A 19,303-nucleotide genomic window follows, 5' to 3' on the forward strand; every position below is an offset into this window, starting at 1 on the left:
GGCTCCAACAGTGTCATCAAGTATCTCTAACTGACAGGACTCCAACAGCCATCTATGCGGACAAAGTGTCCACTTTACTGAATGGTGCTTCTTTCTTTGCCACTGATACGGTGGAGTTCAAGAAGGGAAGTGAGAGCCTGGATGGCGATCCAAGAACAGGAAAACCTCAACTGCCACCACTGAGGATAATGTTAATAAAATACATAACATAATTTTGAATGATCCACGACTCTCCTTACTCCAGAAAGTGAACACAGGTAGGCACGCCAGAAACCTTTGATTGTGGGTTCGAATCCCGGTTCGCCCTGATTATGTTTCTAGGTTTGTCATCACCATACCCGTGCTCGTGGGTTTCATCGAAGTAGTAAACGTCTGAGACCTGCATCACTTCGGGCTTTCCTGGCACGTCGTGATATAACTGGAATACTGTTAAAAGCGGCGTTGAAGCTAATTCACTCATTTATTCAGTTTTGAACAATATTAATACAACACGCTACTTGTTCATGTGATGTTGGTTGTTTGTTTGTTGTTTAACACCGCACTCAGCAATATTCCAGCTATATGACGGCGGTCTGTAAATAATCGAGTCTGGACCAGACAATCCAGTGATTGATATCATGAGTATAGATCCACGTAATTGGGATACGATGAAATGCAATAACCAAGTCAGCGAGCCTGACCACCCGATCCCGTTAGTCGCCTTTTACCGCAAGCATAGTCACCTTTTACGGCAAGCGTGGGTTGCTGAAGACTTATTCGACCCCGGATCTTCACGGGTCAAATGTGAGGAGGGCCACTCTTATGCCAAATACATCAACTGGTAATTTTTGTTTATATAATTTGAAATTAATATTGATTTTATTTTGTAACTCACATTAAGGAACCAAGAATGTCGAGCCAACAAACCACTGTATATAACAAGAGCCCGCCAATTGTATTGGATCGGTATTCAAAATAGTCGTACAACTGGTAGACCATAGTTTTCAAAATAACGTTTATTTAAAAAACAACAACAAATAAACCAATATATCTGGACCCATAGCTGGAAATTTAAACTTTCAAGAGAAACAGCTGTATTTGAATGTATATATTATTACAAGGCTGCTAGTCTGTGAATAATAGAATCTGTTCAACCAGACAGCATTGATCATATGCCATGATCTTGAGCAAAGCTGTATGATACGTCTGGTACACTAGTGATACTCTACCAGACTGTTCCAGAGGTACACTAGTGATACTCTACCAGACTGTACCAGAGGTACACTAGTGATACTCTACCAGACTGTTCCAGAGGTACACTAGTGATACTCTACCAGACTGTTCCAGAGGTACACTAGTGATACTCTACAAGACTGTACCAGAGGTACACTAGTGATACTCTACCAGACTGTACCAGAGGTACACTAGTGATACTCTACCAGACTGTACCAGAGGTACACTAGTGATACTCTACCAGACTGTACCAGAGGTACACTAGTGATACTCTACCAGACTGTACCAGAGGTACACTAGTGATACTCTACCACACTGTACCAGAGGTACACTAGTGATACTCTACCAGACTGTACCAGAGGTACACTAGTGATACTCTACCACACTGTACCAGAGGTACACTAGTGATACTCTACCAGACTGTACCAGAGGTACACTAGTGATACTCTACCAGACTGTACCAGAGGTACACTAGTGATACTCTACCAGACTGTACCAGAGGTACACTAGTGATACTCTACCAGACTGTACCAGAGGTACACTAGTGATACTCTACCAGACTGTACCAGAGGTACACTAGTGATACTCTACCAGACTGTACCAGAGGTACACTAGTGATACTCTACCAGACTGTACCAGAGGTACACTAGTGATACTCTACCAGACTGTACCAGAGGTACACTAGTGATACTCTACCAGACTGTACCAGAGGTACACTAGTGATACTCTACCAGACTGTACCAGAGGTACACTAGTGATACTCTACCACACTGTACCAGAGGTACACTAGTGATACTCTACCAGACTGTACCAGAGGTACACTAGTGATACTCTACCAGACTGTACCAGAGGTACACTAGTGATACTCTACCAGACTGTACCAGAGGTACACTAGTGATACTCTACCAGACTGTACCGGAGGTACACTAGTGATACTCTACCAGACTGTACCGGAGGTACACTAGTGATACTCTACCAGACTGTACCAGAGGTACACTAGTGATACTCTACCAGACTGTACCAGAGGTACACTAGTGATACTCTACCAGACTGTACCAGAGGTACACTAGTGATACTCTACCAGACTGTACCAGACGTACACTAGTGATACTCTACCAGACTGTACCAGAGGTACACTAGTGATACTCTACCAGACTGTACCAGACGTACACAAGTGATACTCTACCAGACTGTACCAGACGTACACTAGTGATACTCTACCAGACTGTACCAGGGGTACACTAGTGATACTCTACCAGACTGTACCAGAGGTACACTAGCGATACTCTACCAGACTGTACCAGACGTACACTAGTGATACTCTACCAGACTGTACCAGAGGTACACTAGTGATACTCTACCAGACTGTACCGGACGTACACTAGTGATACTCTACCAGACTGTACCAGGGGTACACTAGTGATACTCTACCAGACTGTACCAGAGGTACACTAGTGATACTCTACCAGACTGTACCAGAGGTACACTAGTGATACTCTACCAGACTGTACCAGGGGTACACTAGTGATACTCTACCAGACTGTACCAGAGGTACACTAGTGATACTCTACCAGACTGTACCAGAGGTACACTAGTGATACTCTACCAGACTGTACCAGAGGTACACTAGTGATACTCTACCAGACTGTACCAGACGTACACAAGTGATACTCTACCAGACTGTACCAGAGGTACACTAGTGATACTCTACCAGACTGTACCAGGGGTACACTAGTGATACTCTACCAGACTGTACCAGAGGTACACTAGTGATACTCTACCAGACTGTACCAGACGTACACTAGTGATACTCTACCAGACTGTACCAGAGGTACACTAGTGATACTCTACCAGACTGTACCGGACGTACACTAGTGATACTCTACCAGACTGTACCAGGGGTACACTAGTGATATTCTACCAGACTGTACCAGAGGTACACTAGTGATACTCTACCAGACTGTACCAGAGGTACACTAGTGATACTCTACCAGACTGTACCAGGGGTACACTAGTGATACTCTACCAGACTGTACCAGAGGTACACTAGTGATACTCTACCAGACTGTACCAGAGGTACACTAGTGATACTCTACCAGACTGTACCAGAGGTACACTAGTGATACTCTACCAGACTGTACCAGACGTACACTAGTGATACTCTACCAGACTGTACCAGAGGTACACTAGTGATACTCTACCAGACTGTACCAGAGGTACACTAGTGATACTCTACCAGACTGTACCAGGGGTACACTAGTGATACTCTACCAGACTGTACCAGAGGTACACTAGTGATACTCTACCAGACTGTACCAGAGGTACACTAGTGATACTCTACCAGACTGTACCAGGGGTACACTAGTGATACTCTACCAGACTGTACCATAGGTACACTAGTGATACTCTACCAGACTGTACCAGAGGTACACTAGTGATACTCTACCAGACTGTACCAGAGGTACACTAGTGATACTCTACCAGACTGTACCAGACGTACACAAGTGATACTCTACCAGACTGTACCAGGGGTACACTAGTGATACTCTACCAGACTGTACCAGAGGTACACTAGTGATACTCTACCAGACTGTACCAGAGGTACACTAGTGATACTCTACCAGACTGTACCGGACGTACACTAGTGATACTCTACCAGACTGTACCAGAGGTACACTAGTGATACTCTACCAGACTGTACCAGAGGTACACTAGTGATACTCTACCAGACTGTACCAGAGGTACACTAGTGATACTCTACCAGACTGTACCAGAGGTACACTAGTGATACTCTACCAGACTGTACCAGAGGTACACTAGTGATACTCTACCAGACTGTACCAGAGGTACACTAGTGATACTCTACCAGACTGTACCAGAGGTACACTAGTGATACTCTACCAGACTGTACCAGAGGTACACTAGTGATACTCTACCAGACTGTACCGGACGTACACTAGTGATACTCTACCAGACTGTACCGGACGTACACTAGTGATACTCTACCAGACTGTACCAGAGGTACACTAGTGATACTCTACCAGACTGTACCAGACGTACACTAGTGATACTCTACCAGACTGTACCAGAGGTACACTAGTGATACTCTACCAGACTGTACCAGACGTACACAAGTGATACTCTACCAGACTGTACCAGACGTACACTAGTGATACTCTACCAGACTGGACCAGGGGTACACTAGTGATACTCTACCAGACTGTACCAGAGGTACACTAGTGATACTCTACCAGACTGTACCGGACGTACACTAGTGATACTCTACCAGACTGTACCAGAGGTACACTAGTGATACTCTACCAGACTGTACCGGACGTACACTAGTGATACTCTACCAGACTGTACCAGGGGTACACTAGTGATACTCTACCAGACTGTACCAGAGGTACACTAGTGATACTCTACCAGACTGTACCAGAGGTACACTAGTGATACTCTACCAGACTGTACCAGGGGTACACTAGTGATACTCTACCAGACTGTACCAGAGGTACACTAGTGATACTCTACCAGACTGTACCAGAGGTACACTAGTGATACTCTACCAGACTGTACCAGACGTACACTAGTGATACTCTACCAGACTGTACCAGACGTACACTAGTGATACTCCACCAGACTGTACCAAACGTACACAAGTGATACTCTACCAGACTGTACCAGACGTACACTAGTGATACTCTACCAGACTGTACCAGGGGTACACTAGTGATACTCTACCAGACTGTACCAGAGGTACACTAGTGATACTCTACCAGACTGTACCAGACGTACACTAGTGATACTCTACCAGACTGTACCAGAGGTACACTAGTGATAGTCTACCAGACTGTACCGGACCTACACTAGTGATACTCTACCAGACTGTACCAGGGGTACACTAGTGATACTCTACCAGACTGTACCAGAGGTAAACTAGTGATACTCTACCAGACTGTACCAGAGGTACACTAGTGATACTCTACCAGACTGTACCAGGGGTACACTAGTGATACTCTACCAGACTGTACCAGAGGTACACTAGTGATACTCTACCAGACTGTACCAGAGGTACACTAGTGATACTCTACCAGACTGTACCGGACGTACACTAGTGATACTCTACCAGACTGTACCAGATGTACACTAGTGATACTCTACCAGACTGTACCGGAGGTACACTAGTGATACTCTACCAGACTGTACCAGAGGTACACTAGTGATACTCTACCAGACTGTACCAGAGGTACACTAGTGATACTCTACCAGACTGTACCGGACGTACACTAGTGATACTCTACCAGACTGTACCAGACGTACACTAGTGATACTCTACCAGACTGTACCAGAGGTACACTAGTGATACTCTACCAGACTGTACCAGAGGTACACTAGTGTTACTCTACCAGACTGTACCAGAGGTACACTAGTTATACTCTACCAGACTGTACCAGACTGTACCAGAGGTACACTAGTGATACTCTACCAGACTGTACCGGACGTACACTAGTGATACTCTACCAGACTGTACCAGAGGTACACTAGTGATACTCTACCAGACTGTACCAGAGGTACACTGGTGTTACTCTACCAGACTGTACCAGAGGTACACTAGTGATACTCTACCAGACTGTACCAGAGGTACACTAGTGATACTCTACCAGACTGTACCGGACGTACACTAGTGATACTCTACCAGACTGTACCGGACGTACACTAGTGATACTCTACCAGACTGTACCAGAGGTACACTAGTGATACTCTACCAGACTGTACCAGAGGTACACTAGTGATACTCTACAGACTGTACCAGAGGTACACTAGTGATACTCTACCAGACTGTACCAGACGTACACAAGTGATACTCTACCAGACTGTACCAGACGTACACTAGTGATACTCTACCAGACTGTACCAGGGGTACACTAGTGATACTCTACCAGACTGTACCAGAGGTACACTAGTGATACTCTACCAGACTGTACCAGAGGTACACTAGTGATACTCTACCAGACTGTACCAGAGGTACACTAGTGATACTCTACCAGACTGTACCAGAGGTACACTAGTGATACTCTACCAGACTGTACCGGAGGTACACTAGTGATACTCTACCAGACTGTACGAGAGGTACACTAGTGATACTCTACCAGACTGTACCGGAGGTACACTAGTGATACTCTACCAGACTGTACCAGAGGTACACTAGTGATACTCTACCAGACTGTACCAGAGGTACACTAGTGATACTCTACCAGACTGTACCGGAGGTACACTAGTGATACTCTACCAGACTGTACGAGAGGTACACTAGTGATACTCTACCAGACTGTACCGGAGGTACACTAGTGATACTCTACCAGACTGTACCAGAGGTACACTAGTGATACTCTACCAGACTGTACCAGAGGTACACTAGTGATACTCTACCAGACTGTACCGGACGTACACTAGTGATACTCTACCAGACTGTACCAGAGGTACACTAGTGATACTCTACCAGACTGTACCAGAGGTACACTAGTGATACTCTACCAGACTGTACCAGAGGTACACTAGTGATACTCTACCAGACTGTACCAGAGGTACACTAGTGATACTCTACCAGACTGTACCAGAGGTACACTAGTGATACTCTACCAGACTGTACCAGAGGTACACTAGTGATACTCTACCAGACTGTACCAGGGGTACACTAGTGATACTCTACCAGACTGTACCAGGGGTACACTAGTGATACTCTACCAGGCTGTACCAGAGGTACACTAGTGATACTCTACCAGACTGTACCGGACGTACACTAGTGATACTCTACCAGACTGTACCAGGGGTACACTAGTGATACTCTAGTCGTACAACTTGTGGACCGCAGCTTCAGTTTGTTAAACTGGAACAAAATGATGATGCATATATTAACCTATGTTATTTATTTGAATACCAGGGGCGGTCGGGTAACCTAGTGGTTAAAGCGTTCGCTCGTCACGCCGAAGACCCGGGTTCGATTCCCGACATGGGTACAATGTGTGAAGCCCATTTCCGGTGTCCCCCGCCGTGATATTGCTGAAATATTGCTAAAAGCGGCGTAAAACCAAACTCACTCACTCACTCACTCACTATTTGAATACCATTTCTCTCTTGCTAGGTATGTCTCTGTATCTAATGCAACTACTATTCTGAACAATGTGACATGTTATTTATACAGGAGAATATGTTTATATTTGGGAAACCAAGTGTATCTCTTCCCAGTCACTGTAACAAATGCTCCTTATAGTTTGAGTGAGTGAGTGAGTGAGTTGGGTTGAGTTAACGCCGCTTTTTATTCCAGTTATATCACGGCGTGTCAGCTTAATGTGGGAGGAAAGCCCGAAGTGATGCAGGTCTCAGACGTTAACCACTTCAGTGAAACCCACGAGCACGGTGCTGACAAACCTAGAAACATAATTAGGGCGAACCGGATTCGAACCCACTACCATAGGTTTATCTGGCGTGCCCAAGGGACGCAACTCTGCACAGCGAATCGCGGCGCCTTTGACGACTGGGCCACCCGTGCCCCCGGACTGATGTTGATTTATAGTGCTAGCTCCCTGTGATACCATGCCGCAGTTTAACATGAATACCCCACTCAGACACAATATACTGACTCCGAGCCGACCAGTCCTTGTTCTATCTCTGTATAGTGCTAGCTCACTGTGATACCATACCAGTTTAACATGAATACCCCACTCAGACACAGTATACTGACTCCGAGCCGACCAGTCCTTGTTCTATCTCTGTATAGTGCTAGCTCACTGTGATACCATGCCGCAGTTTAACATGAATACCCCACTCAGACACAGTATACTGACTCCGAGCCGACCAGTCCTTGTTTTAGCCCCTTAATTCCGAGCGCCAGACAGGATAACAGGGTAACGTCTTTTGGTATGACGCGGTTGGGGATCGAACCCCGGACCTTTCGCTCTCCGGGCGGACGCTCTACCACTAGACCACGGAGGCGGTCTGTGTGGAAAGAGGAATTAGGAAGCTGGGACAGATGAGATGAATGAGAAGAATATTTGTTTCTTTTTATTCAAGTTAAGTTTAAAAAAAGTAGGTATTTAATAGAAATTGTTATCTTAACATACACATTTGCTTTTCACAGTATTTATCCTCAAACAATTAATACAGTGAACATTAAATTTTATTCAATGGAGGCAGTTATACATAATTAGGACGGTATTAAACTCACTCACTCACTGCCTTAAGGGCGGGGAAGAATAACAGGGTTTGTTTGGTGACTGAAACAGATTGGAATTGTCTTTGAGTTTGAGACGGGATGTCTTTCTCTGAATGCTTCAAAACATCCAATATAAGACTTTGAAAAGGATACTAAACACCATACACGACAAATTTTATATAGGGCATCCACTGAACAATGTAATAGTTAGAATCTATGAAGAGAAATCTTAGTGGCTAAGATTTCTCTTCATAGGTTCCAACTAACTTAGAACTTCGCCTACATTTTGATTGACAGTTCCCGTGACGTCATTATCAAGGTTGGTCTACGTCATTTACGTCACGTGTTCGATGAAAAGGGAACGTTTGATTTGTTTGTTTTTTTGCGAATGCAGATTTTGAAGTTCCCAGTCTAACCCAGTTGACATCTATTCCAACCCAAGAGTTTGTGAAAATTGAACAAAACGATGGCCGTTTTATGGCGCCCTTTACTCTGACGACATCAAACAGGAGCAGAAAGGCGCTATTCCAAAGAAAACTAGACAGAATAACCAGTGGGCCATTAATGTTTGGAAAGACTGGGTACATTATAGAAGTCAGCAAAGTACAACTCTTATAGAGTTCGGTGTGATTCCAGAAGATATTTCCACGTTAAACAATCGAGATTTGGATCTCTGCATGCAGCGTTTCATTCTTGAAATTCGGAGGAAAGACAAGTCGCCGTATCCCTCCAACACACTGACCCAGATTGTGTCAGCAATACAGAGATATCTTCGACAGGATTGTAGCAGACCTGATATAAACTTTTTCAAAGATGACGACCCTACGTTTTCCGACTTCCGTAAGACGTTGGACGCTCAGATTAAAACGTTAACGGCAAAAGGCGTCGGTGTGGATAAGAAACGCTGTGATCCCGTCACTGAAGACGATGAGCGTAAAATGTGGGAATCTGGTGTTTTTTCATTGGATACAGCGGAAGGGCTCATTAACGCCGTATTTTTCTACAACGGAAAAGCTTTCGCTTTCCGAGGATATCAGAACATAAAAACTGTGAAGCTGAGCAGTTTGAAGAGAAACAAGATCCCGACGGAAATAAGTACGTGAAGTATTTACCTCGTGTTTCAAAAAATGTGCAGGGAGGACTTAAACATCGCCATATTGGCATCGAACCTATCATTCATTGTGAACAACTAGAAAACCCGAACTGTCTTGTTCAACTGTATGACAAGTACTTGTCACTGATTCCGAGAAAAGGACCCCTGTACCGGAAACCGCTTGACCCAAAACATGACCTCCCGAGATTCAGTGTTAGTTGTATTCCAAATAATAAACTGTCCGGGTTGTACAAGACATTCTATGACGAAGCAGGGATAAATACAGATGGAAGAAATATCTCGAACCACTCCGGTCGCGTTACATGTTGTACAACATTGTACAACAGTGGATTTACCGACAAGCCGGAGTAAACATCGCAGTAACGCCGTGAGAATTTACCAACGTGAACAGTTTGGTATCCTACAAGATATCAGCAACAAGTTCGGTCCCCCCTGTCCTACTGAAAACTTGCAGCCAAACACCAAAAACAACGAAACCGACACGTCCCGGAGTTTCGACAATAAAAATATCGATGGTCGAATCTCCATGCAGTGCTAAAAACTCTGTTGAAAATACCTCTAGCAATGTTCTCTCAATTCCCGAATGTGTTAAAAGTGTGGTTATTTGCAAGGGTGAGAAAAAGGTAACCATTGACATTTAAAGAAAGTAAACATGACTTTTTGTGTTCATTTATTATCAGGGGCGGTCGGGTAGCCAAGTGGTTAAAGCGTTCGCTCGTCACGTCGAAGACCTGGGTTCGATTCCCGACATGGGTACAATGTGTGAAGCCCATTTCTGGTGTCCTCGCCATGATATTGGTGGAATATTGCTAAAAGCTGCGTAAAACCATACTCACTCACTCACTCATTAATTATCAACAGGCCTAAGTTGTTGTTTCTCTCATATTCGCGTTCGGGAGTCGAGTCATGTGGAGTTGGATGTCAATAAACATATGAAAACATTGTTGTCGTTTTCCTTTGACCAATGAAAGCCTGTGTGGGCGTGTCATGTATAGGCATTTAGCCTTGAGTTCTGAATCATTAAGTGTCTATTTTGTCAGGAAAATCCGAGCGTCTGATTGGTTAAAAATGGAGGTTGAGTTCTAATTACTGTCGGAGATCAAACTTTTGGAAAAATTCTTTTCCATGGTTTTCGGTCCTCGGATTCATCAGTACACCAAGGAAGGCAAACGTAAAAACGTTCGTTCCAGTTTGGGGACCCAAATACTGCAGTCTACCCCATAATTTCTCATACCAGAATATGCTTACTGAACTATGACTTAGATACACGTATAATGCTTGTTGTTTAACACTGCACTCCAATATTCAAACAATGTGATGGCAGCAAGAAAATAAATAAGTCTGGACCAGACAAACCATTGATTGATATTGTGAGCAATCGTCAGCCATGAAGCCGGGTATGATGACACACATCCATCACGTCAACAAAATCTATTTGGTCACATCCTAGGGCAAGTTCACTTAAAAGGGAAGTGTACACGCAGAAAAAAACTTTCTTTCTTTTTTGCTCAGAAAATATAACTTTCTCACAGTGAAAGTAGGAAACCAACAAAAAGTTTGAAAATGCCCTTGTTATGCCTCATAGGCCTTCGTTTTCCGAGCCAAACCATTCGTGACCAACTCGTGTTATCCCGGGACAAGCCGGAAAAGGGCGAGTGGTGTCGAATGGAGCCAAACAGGCCTGAGTGGGGGGTATATATCTATATTTACTTACCAATATCGAGTTCCTCATTTGTCACCACTCGCCCCTTTCAGTAACCTTCTATTAGGCTTGTCTCGGAATAACAGGAGTTGGTCACGAATGTCGAGTTCCTGTGCCTCGTAGCAGTATGGCTGCGGTCACGTGACTTTGTAGATAGTTTAAATGATCAACGTAAATAATACAACTCTTTTTCTTTCTGCGACTCTTTTAAAAAGGCATTCCGTGGCGGTATAATACATGTCAATTAGGAGTTCAATTATGACATTTCTTCAATTCCAAATCTAGTCACACACGTTGATGCTTTTGGCAGAAAACCTCCTCTGAATTTCATCAATTTTCTAGCCGAATCCAGCTACAATTTGACCACACAATGCGTCACTGACAGCAGTCACAGAACCAAGGCCAAGTACAGGTGGTATGACGTCATCATCGCCAGTTCTGACGTCATACGTTTCAAGACGTCTGTGACGTCAAAGTCCATTGGGCTACGTTTTACTACTTTCTATAGACATATACCTACACAAATAGTATCGTGAATGTGCTTTTTTATTGAACAAATGCTCAAACAAGGTGAGCGCCGACAAAAACATGTAGATCATGCAAGCACTGGCTGAATTGTGTCCCTTTCATCTGTCGCAAAATCACAAGGAGATTTGAAGACATCCGCAACTCGCTGTATCATTCCACAGAGTAAACTCTGCAGCAAGTCTTTTCCCAACACCAGTGGTCACGAATGGACAAGCCACAATTTGTATATTTGTTCCCATAGCCTAGCAACAATTAAATTTACTATGTCTATTCCTTTCGCGAACATATCACTGTGTTTTACTTAGGATATTTAGGATACAGACCTGTATACGTGAAAATCCGGTAGAGAATAGGTCAACCCATGCTTGCCCTAAAAGGCGTCAATGCTTGTCGTGAGAGGCGACCAACGGGATCGGGTTGTCAGGCTCGCTGACTTGGTTGATGCATGCCATCGATCCAAACTGCGTGGATCGAGGCTCATGATATCAATCACTGGATTGTCTGGTCCAAACCTTCCAACATGTTGAGGTTGGTTGGTTGGTTTGTTGTTTTACGCCGCATTCCAGCTAAATGACGGCGGTCTGTAAATAATCGAGTCTGGACTAGACAATTAGTGATTAATATCATGAGCATCGATCCACGCAATTGGGATCGATGACATGCATCAACCAAGTCAGCGAGCCTGACCACCCGATCCCATTAGTCGCCTTTTACGACAAGCATGGGTTGCTGAAGTTCTATTCTACCCCTGAATCTTCACGGGTCACACGTTGAGGTAAAACTAGGAAAATTAATAGGGTCCGCTGTCCAATGGTACCTATGTGGTAATGCCAGCTTTCCAAATCCTGAGGCAAAGAAATACAACATTGTTGGAAACTAAGCAGAAACCCTAGACATTCAAAGATGAACTCTCTTTTTATGTTTTCTCTTGGCCGATGACCCAAGTAATATTGACCCGGAAGTTGTCATAACGCCACCCATTCCATTTGTCGACTCCGCTTTCCCGGACCCACATGGCTATACAAAGACGACATGTCACAAAACCATGGCCCACGTACATCCACGTGGCACATCATTGTAATCTATCACGTCCAAGACGTCAACACCAAACCCTAGAGGCACCAAGTCTGTCTCTGGTATGTATTATAAAAGGGCACTCCGCCCCCCCCCCCCCCCCCCCCCCCCCCCCTCTCTCAAACAAACTCCGCCTAGCGACAGCTTCCTAAACACCACAAAGCGACCAATCGTATTCGTCTGTATCCCCAAGTAGTTAAAACCTTGCGTCCGTCTTCACACGCAGCGCGTTCTTTGTTGCTTTACAAGAAGCTTTCCAAGTCACGTATTCTTTGAAAAAAATCTAGAAAAAAAAACAACTGTCGTCCGCTGTTGACCCTCTCCACTTTCAGCCATAATCAAAGCTTCCTTTTCAAACACAAATTACTTACAAATATCTTAAATTCAGCTTTCTTTCATTCCAGTCTGTTCTTTCTTGTTTTTTCATTTTTTATTTATTTTGTTACAATTTTGTTTCTCATTGTCATTTATATTTTCTGCATGTGTGTTGTGTATTTGGTTTTTTGGCGTTGAGACGTTTTTGCCGTTAAATGCAGCATCAACACTCTTTTGAAACAAGTCACAAATATTATAACCCTTCTTCTACTCTTTTGGGACTCTTAATTTCTTTAAATCTATCTTCACATGTGTTCTCTTTTTCTGTAAAACAAATTAATGCAAACTTGAGTTTGTCTTCTATATTTTCTGTGTGACCGTTATTACTTTTTAGTTGTGACCGTTTTGACTTTACCTATCGAGGCCGTTTTGATTACAACTCCTTGTAGACTCGCCGATCGTTGCGATAGAATTGTTTTTATAAAATCCTTGAACTTATCAGCAGACATAGTTCATAACAGCCTTGGAGCAAGGCTAGCCCACCACCGAAACACACTGTTCGGCCATTCGGCACCGCTCGCCCATTTCCGTAACCCGGAAGCAAGCAGCAAGCACCAATCACAAGCGAGTTCACGAATGGAAAAGGTGTTTGCCTCCATCACATGGTCATTGAATCTTGTGGCAGGCATCACCACACACACGCGTGCTCGCTCGGTCTTGTCGCATCTCCATCGCAGGTCAGGACTGTTAGGCACATGCATCTGCAGGTTAGTCCATTCATATCTTTCACTCGACATTCATTTTTCTTGCTCACGGCACAGACCATATAATGGTTTCTCAGCAATTCTCATGGCAAGAGGAGGTAACTCCTCCTGCACTTATTCTCAAAGCTAGTTTACCACACCTTGGAGGGTCGGTTCCGAATCCCATCTCTTAACTCCTTGATTAACGCAGAAAGCGGAAAATCAGCGTACATCACAAACTAGGGTAAAGGTTGCGTGCGTATTTCATGAGCTGGTATTTTTATCCCCCGCCCCAACGAAGTTGGCGGGGGATATACAAATGGGTTCCGTCCGTGTGGGTGTGTGTGTGCGCGCGCGCGCGCGCGCGTGTGTGTACATGTGTGCGTGTGTGTGTGTGTGTGTGCGTCCCGAAATCGTTTCCGGAGCATAACTCAAAAACCGTTAAATAATTTCTTACAAAACCTTGCATGTTTACCAGACACATACTGAACTGGTGCCTTTTGATATTTAGCACTTTTAGAAAGTTTTATTGTTTATGTTTCCATGACAACAAGTTTCACTTAGGTTCTATTATAGGGTGGGTTCACTTATGGAGTATAACAAATAAACTGTTAAATATTTCCTTGCCAAACATTGCATGTCTATATATAAAGAACATACTGAACTGGTGACATTTGATATTAGGGAGTTTTAGAAATGTATATTTTAGAATTTCAATTGCAGCTATTTTGACATTGACTAAGAGAAATGTTGGGTCAGTTACCTGGTTTAACGTGTTAAAATAGGCGGGGGATATAGATGACTTCGTCGACTATACGCTTGTTAGAATTTTCTTCGAAGTTGAGTTTTATTGATTAGGTCAACAGTTATTCTTGAAACTATCAATTCAGCCGAATACGCGGTTTTAAATAGGTGTATTCTCTTCTGCAATCATTTTTTTATAATTTCCAGTGTGTTTTAGATTTAATTTATAAGGGACAATATATAAAAAAGAAAATTAAATCGGACCCCACCCCATTTCTATTAACGGTATGCAGTTTTTACATAACTACGCAGTTACTTCCCTTCGGACCAACACGATCGAATTTATTACAGTATTTTTTTAACAATCAAGCTACAATCCTCGCAATTTGAAGCAGTATATGTAAGTATGTTGTAAAGGAGAATATATTTATGACATTGGGTTATTTTGTGCAATGTAAATTTCGCGATGACAAACTATGATATGTGTTTAAAGTTTAACAACAAACTTTGTCCGGGTGAACCATTTCAATTTGTTCACATTGTCAATCACGTGTTTGTGACTAAAACATGTTTATTATCACTAAAGAACATAGTTTCAACGTAGTTAGTGTTACGTATTGATGGCTTGAGAGTTACCTCCCTTACTGTACGCATATAGGTATGACGTCACTGTGAGCGTTGTCTGATGGCGTTCTGGAAGCTGAGAAGTAAATCCAATGACCAACCACTTCTATCTGTTATAACTTGGTAGTTATGAAGTCTGGTAGCATCAAACACTTAACATGGTGTCAGAAGTAAAACTTAGATTGCTATCATAAAGTTGAACTGTGTTGAAATTCCCTATTCTGACTGTTTCTGTTCCCTGTCTGACTGACCGCGTGCGTTTCTGATGCATGTGACCTATTTTCGTGATACCGATACGGCGTGGTAAATCTACTGAACTGTGTCATATTTCGTTGTGAAATTTGATATATACTCTGACTGTAAGGGATTTCAACCAGTAATCTAAACTGTTTCTGATATGATCTATGAGAACAACGGTGTTTTCTATCTGAACTGACTGAATACTGTTCTGTGCGTAATTGAATCTACGGAAAGCCATTACGCCATATTGCTTGATTACTGTTGTTGACTGATCATGGCAGAAGGTAATCAGGCTGCACTCCAAGTTGTTCACATACCAGTTAACATTCCACTGCCTACTAGATTAGATCTGAAAGGTGATCTGTCTAGAAATTTCAAGAAATTCAAACGAATGTGGGAAAATTATGAGCTTGCTTCTCGCACTAGGACTGATAATGAGGAATGTCGATCGGCTACCCTATTGACATGTATTGGTCCAGATGTCTTAGACATTGTAGATGGATTAGAATTTGAAAATGAAGCAGATAGACAGAAGGTGCACAAAATACTGGAAAAACTTGAACATTATTGTATAGGGGAAACAAATGAAACTTGGGAAAGATACAATTTCAACAGAAGGGACCAGGAACAATCTGAGTCCATTGATTCTTATGTTGCAGTATTAAGAAATCTTGCAAAGAGTTGCAACTATAGGGATTTAGCGGAGTCATTGACCCGTGACAGGATGGTAATGGGCATCCGCGATAATGCAACAAGAAAGAGATTGTTACAAGCTTCAAAACTGTCTTTAAAGGACTGCATAGATATTTGTAGGTCGCATGAAAGTGCGACGAGACGTCTGAAATCACTATCGCAAGCTGAAGATGTTCAGTTTGTAAGTCAAAGGAAACCCAACAAGTCACAGAAACCTAATGCTAAGCAACAGATCAAAACATCTGAACTGCTCAAATGTAAGTTCTGTGGAAAGAGGCATGAGTTTCAAAAGAAAGAATGTCCGGCATGGGGTAAGACTTGTGCAAAATGCAAAAAGAGAAATCACTTTGCTGCTTTGTGTCCTGGAAAGAGCAAAGACAGGGTTCTCATGGTGGATAGTGATACTGAAGATAGTGAGTCTGAAGAGTTTGTAATGTCTGTAACTTCTGACTGTGTCAATTCTGTACAAGTTGATGAGATGAACTTGGTCAATCAGAATTACCCCAAAAAGATATTTGCAACATTGGTTGTGAATAGAGAGGAAGTTGAATTTCAACTTGACTGTGGGTCAACTGTTAACATTCTGCCTTCTTCTGTGTATACTCAAGTGTTCAGGGATGACAACTTCAGTAAATTGGACGCTAATCTGATTTCCACACTGCGAATGTACAACGGTGCTGAGACAAAACCTCTTGGGAAGATACGTGTGTCACTACAAAACCCCAAGAATGGCCGCAGGTACAGTGTTGAGTTTCTAATTGTGTCTGAGAAGGGTTGCAAACCAATATTAGGGGCACGAGCTGTTCAACAGATGCAACTGATCACTGTGAACTTTGACAATATTCTGTTGATGGAATCACCCGAGGTGAATCTAACTGCTGACTCTTCACTTGAGCCTGGGAAACTGGAAATGACTGATATCAAACAAAATTATCAGGATTTGTTTGATGGTGAGGGAACTCTGGAAGGCTTTCTACACTTGGAGGTTGACAATACTGTAAACCCAGTACAGTTACCATGTCGCAAGATTCCTGTTGCGGTACAATCTCAGCTGAAATCTGAACTGGAAAGACTGACAGAGCAGAAGATTATTACACCTGTTGACATACCAACAGACTGGGTGTCAGCCTTGGTGGTGATGCAGAAACCGAGGACAAACAAAATCAGGATCTGTATCGACCCGAAACCGTTAAACAAGGCACTTAAGAGAAACCATTATCCAATAATGACTATAGATGATGTGTTGCCTAAGTTGGCCAAGGCCAAATGTTTCTCTTTGGTGGATGCCAAAAATGGGTTCTGGCATGTTCAGTTGGATGAACAGAGCAGTTACCTGACAACGTTTGAAACTCCCTGGGGAAAGTACCGTTGGCTCCGTATGCCATTTGGCCTCTCACCAGCTCCTGAAGAGTTCCAACGACGACTGAATGATGCCATATCTGGACTGGATGGTGTTCGTGCAATTCATGACGATATCTTAGTTTACGGCGTGGGAGAAACTGATCAGGATGCTGAGGTCGACCACGACAAGAAATTGATCGCCCTTTTTAATTGTTGTCGAGCGAAGGACATCAAACTGAATGAGTCTAAACTGAAGTTGAAACTGCCAAAAGTGCCCTACCTGGGTCATGTACTCACTGCTGATGGACTCCAAATTGATGAGACCAAGGTTGAGGCTATCAAGAAAATGCCTTCACCTACTGACAAACAAGGTGTGCAACGCATCTTGGGGATGGTCAACTATGTGCAAAAGTTTGTACCCAATCTCTCTGAAATCACCGCTCCACTGAGAGATCTGCTGAAAGGTGAAGTGAACTTTCGATGGGACAACACTGTACATGGACAGTGCTTGGAGAAGATTAAGCACATTCTGTCAGAACCTCCTGTTCTGAAATATTTTGATAATGAAGCTGTCACATATCTCCAATGTGATGCTTCACAAAGTGGCCTCGTAGCATGTCTTATGCAAGATGGACAGTGGCATATGCATCCAGATCAATGACAAGCACAGAGCAACATTACGCTCAGATAGAAAAGGAAATGCTTGCAATAGTCTTTGGACTGGAACCTTTTGACCAGTATGTGTATGGACGCAAGGTGACCATAGAGACAGATCACAAACCTTTAGAGTCCATCTTGAGAAAGAGCCTCCTGAGCGCACCTAAAAGGCTGCAACGCATGATGCTACGGTTGCAGAAGTACGATTTTACAGTGGTGTACAAGAAAGGAAGCCTGATGTTCATGGCTGACACATTAAGTCGTGCGTACTTACCACATGACAGACAATTGATCACTGACGAAGGCCAAGTGTTGATGATAGACATGAGGAGCCCAACAGCTATTGACATTGAGACAATTCAAATGGTCGAGCATTTATCCATATCTCAACAGAGACTAGCTGAACTGAAACAAGCCACAAGTAAAGATACTTGCATGAGCAAGCTGATGCAGCTCATACAGCAAGGCTGGCCACCGTCAAAGGAAGATTTACCACACTCAGTACGTGAGTACTTTACCTTTCGGGACGAACTCTCTATGCAGAATGGCGTAGTATTCAAGGGCGAGCGTGTTGTTGTACCTGCAAGTATTCGTGGCAACATCATGGAGAGAATTCACTCAAGCCACATCGGTTCGCAAGGGTGTATACGACGAGCAAAAGAACTTGTCTACTGGCCGAACATGGGACAGGAGATAATAGATCTTGTAAGCAAGTGTGAAACCTGCAACACCCTACAACAAGACCAAAGCAGGGAGCCTTTGATCAGTCATCATATTCCTACTCGTCCCTGGGAGAAACTGGGATGCGATTTGTTTGAGTTTGATCAGAAAGACTTTTTGATTACTGTGGACTATTATTCCGACTTCTTTGAAGTTGACAGACTCCACAGCAAGAACGCTCCTGAAATCAACAAGAAGCTCAAGTCACATCTAGCTAGACATGGGATTCCAAATCAGATTATCTCCGATAACGGTCCACCGTTCAACTCTGAAGCTTTTCGTAAGTTCTCAGACAACTATGAATTTGAGCATGTTACGTCGTCACCTCGTTACCCACAATCCAACGGGAAAGTTGAAAGCGCGGTGAAGATAGCTAAGAAGCT

The 19,303-nt window shown here is 43.4% G+C and overlaps 1 protein-coding gene across 7 annotated transcripts in view; it reads left to right on the forward strand.

Moving 5' to 3' along the window:
• LOC124128861 overlaps positions 1-19,303 on the forward strand; it is a 303,995-nt gene that overhangs the window by 123,897 nt on the left and 160,795 nt on the right. For 2 of the 7 annotated variants that reach the window (XR_007220676.1, XR_007220673.1), the window contains exon 1: positions 14,974-15,045. The exons of 1 other annotated variant lie outside the window; for it this stretch is intronic. Coding sequence is in view for 1 of the 6 variants with exons in the window: in XM_048395620.1 (XP_048251577.1) it covers positions 13,795-13,925 (131 nt within the window). In the remaining 5 variants the exon portion in view is untranslated. Of the gene's footprint in view, positions 1-13,724; positions 13,926-14,963; positions 15,046-19,303 lie in introns of those variants that run through there. 4 more of the 7 variants (XM_048395620.1, XR_007220675.1, XR_007220669.1 and 1 more) reach the window with 4 other exon arrangements.

Source organism: Haliotis rufescens, unplaced genomic scaffold, assembly GCF_023055435.1.
Source record: "Haliotis rufescens isolate VD_foot unplaced genomic scaffold, xgHalRufe1.0.p SCAF_14, whole genome shotgun sequence".
NCBI lineage: Eukaryota > Metazoa > Mollusca > Gastropoda > Lepetellida > Haliotidae > Haliotis > Haliotis rufescens.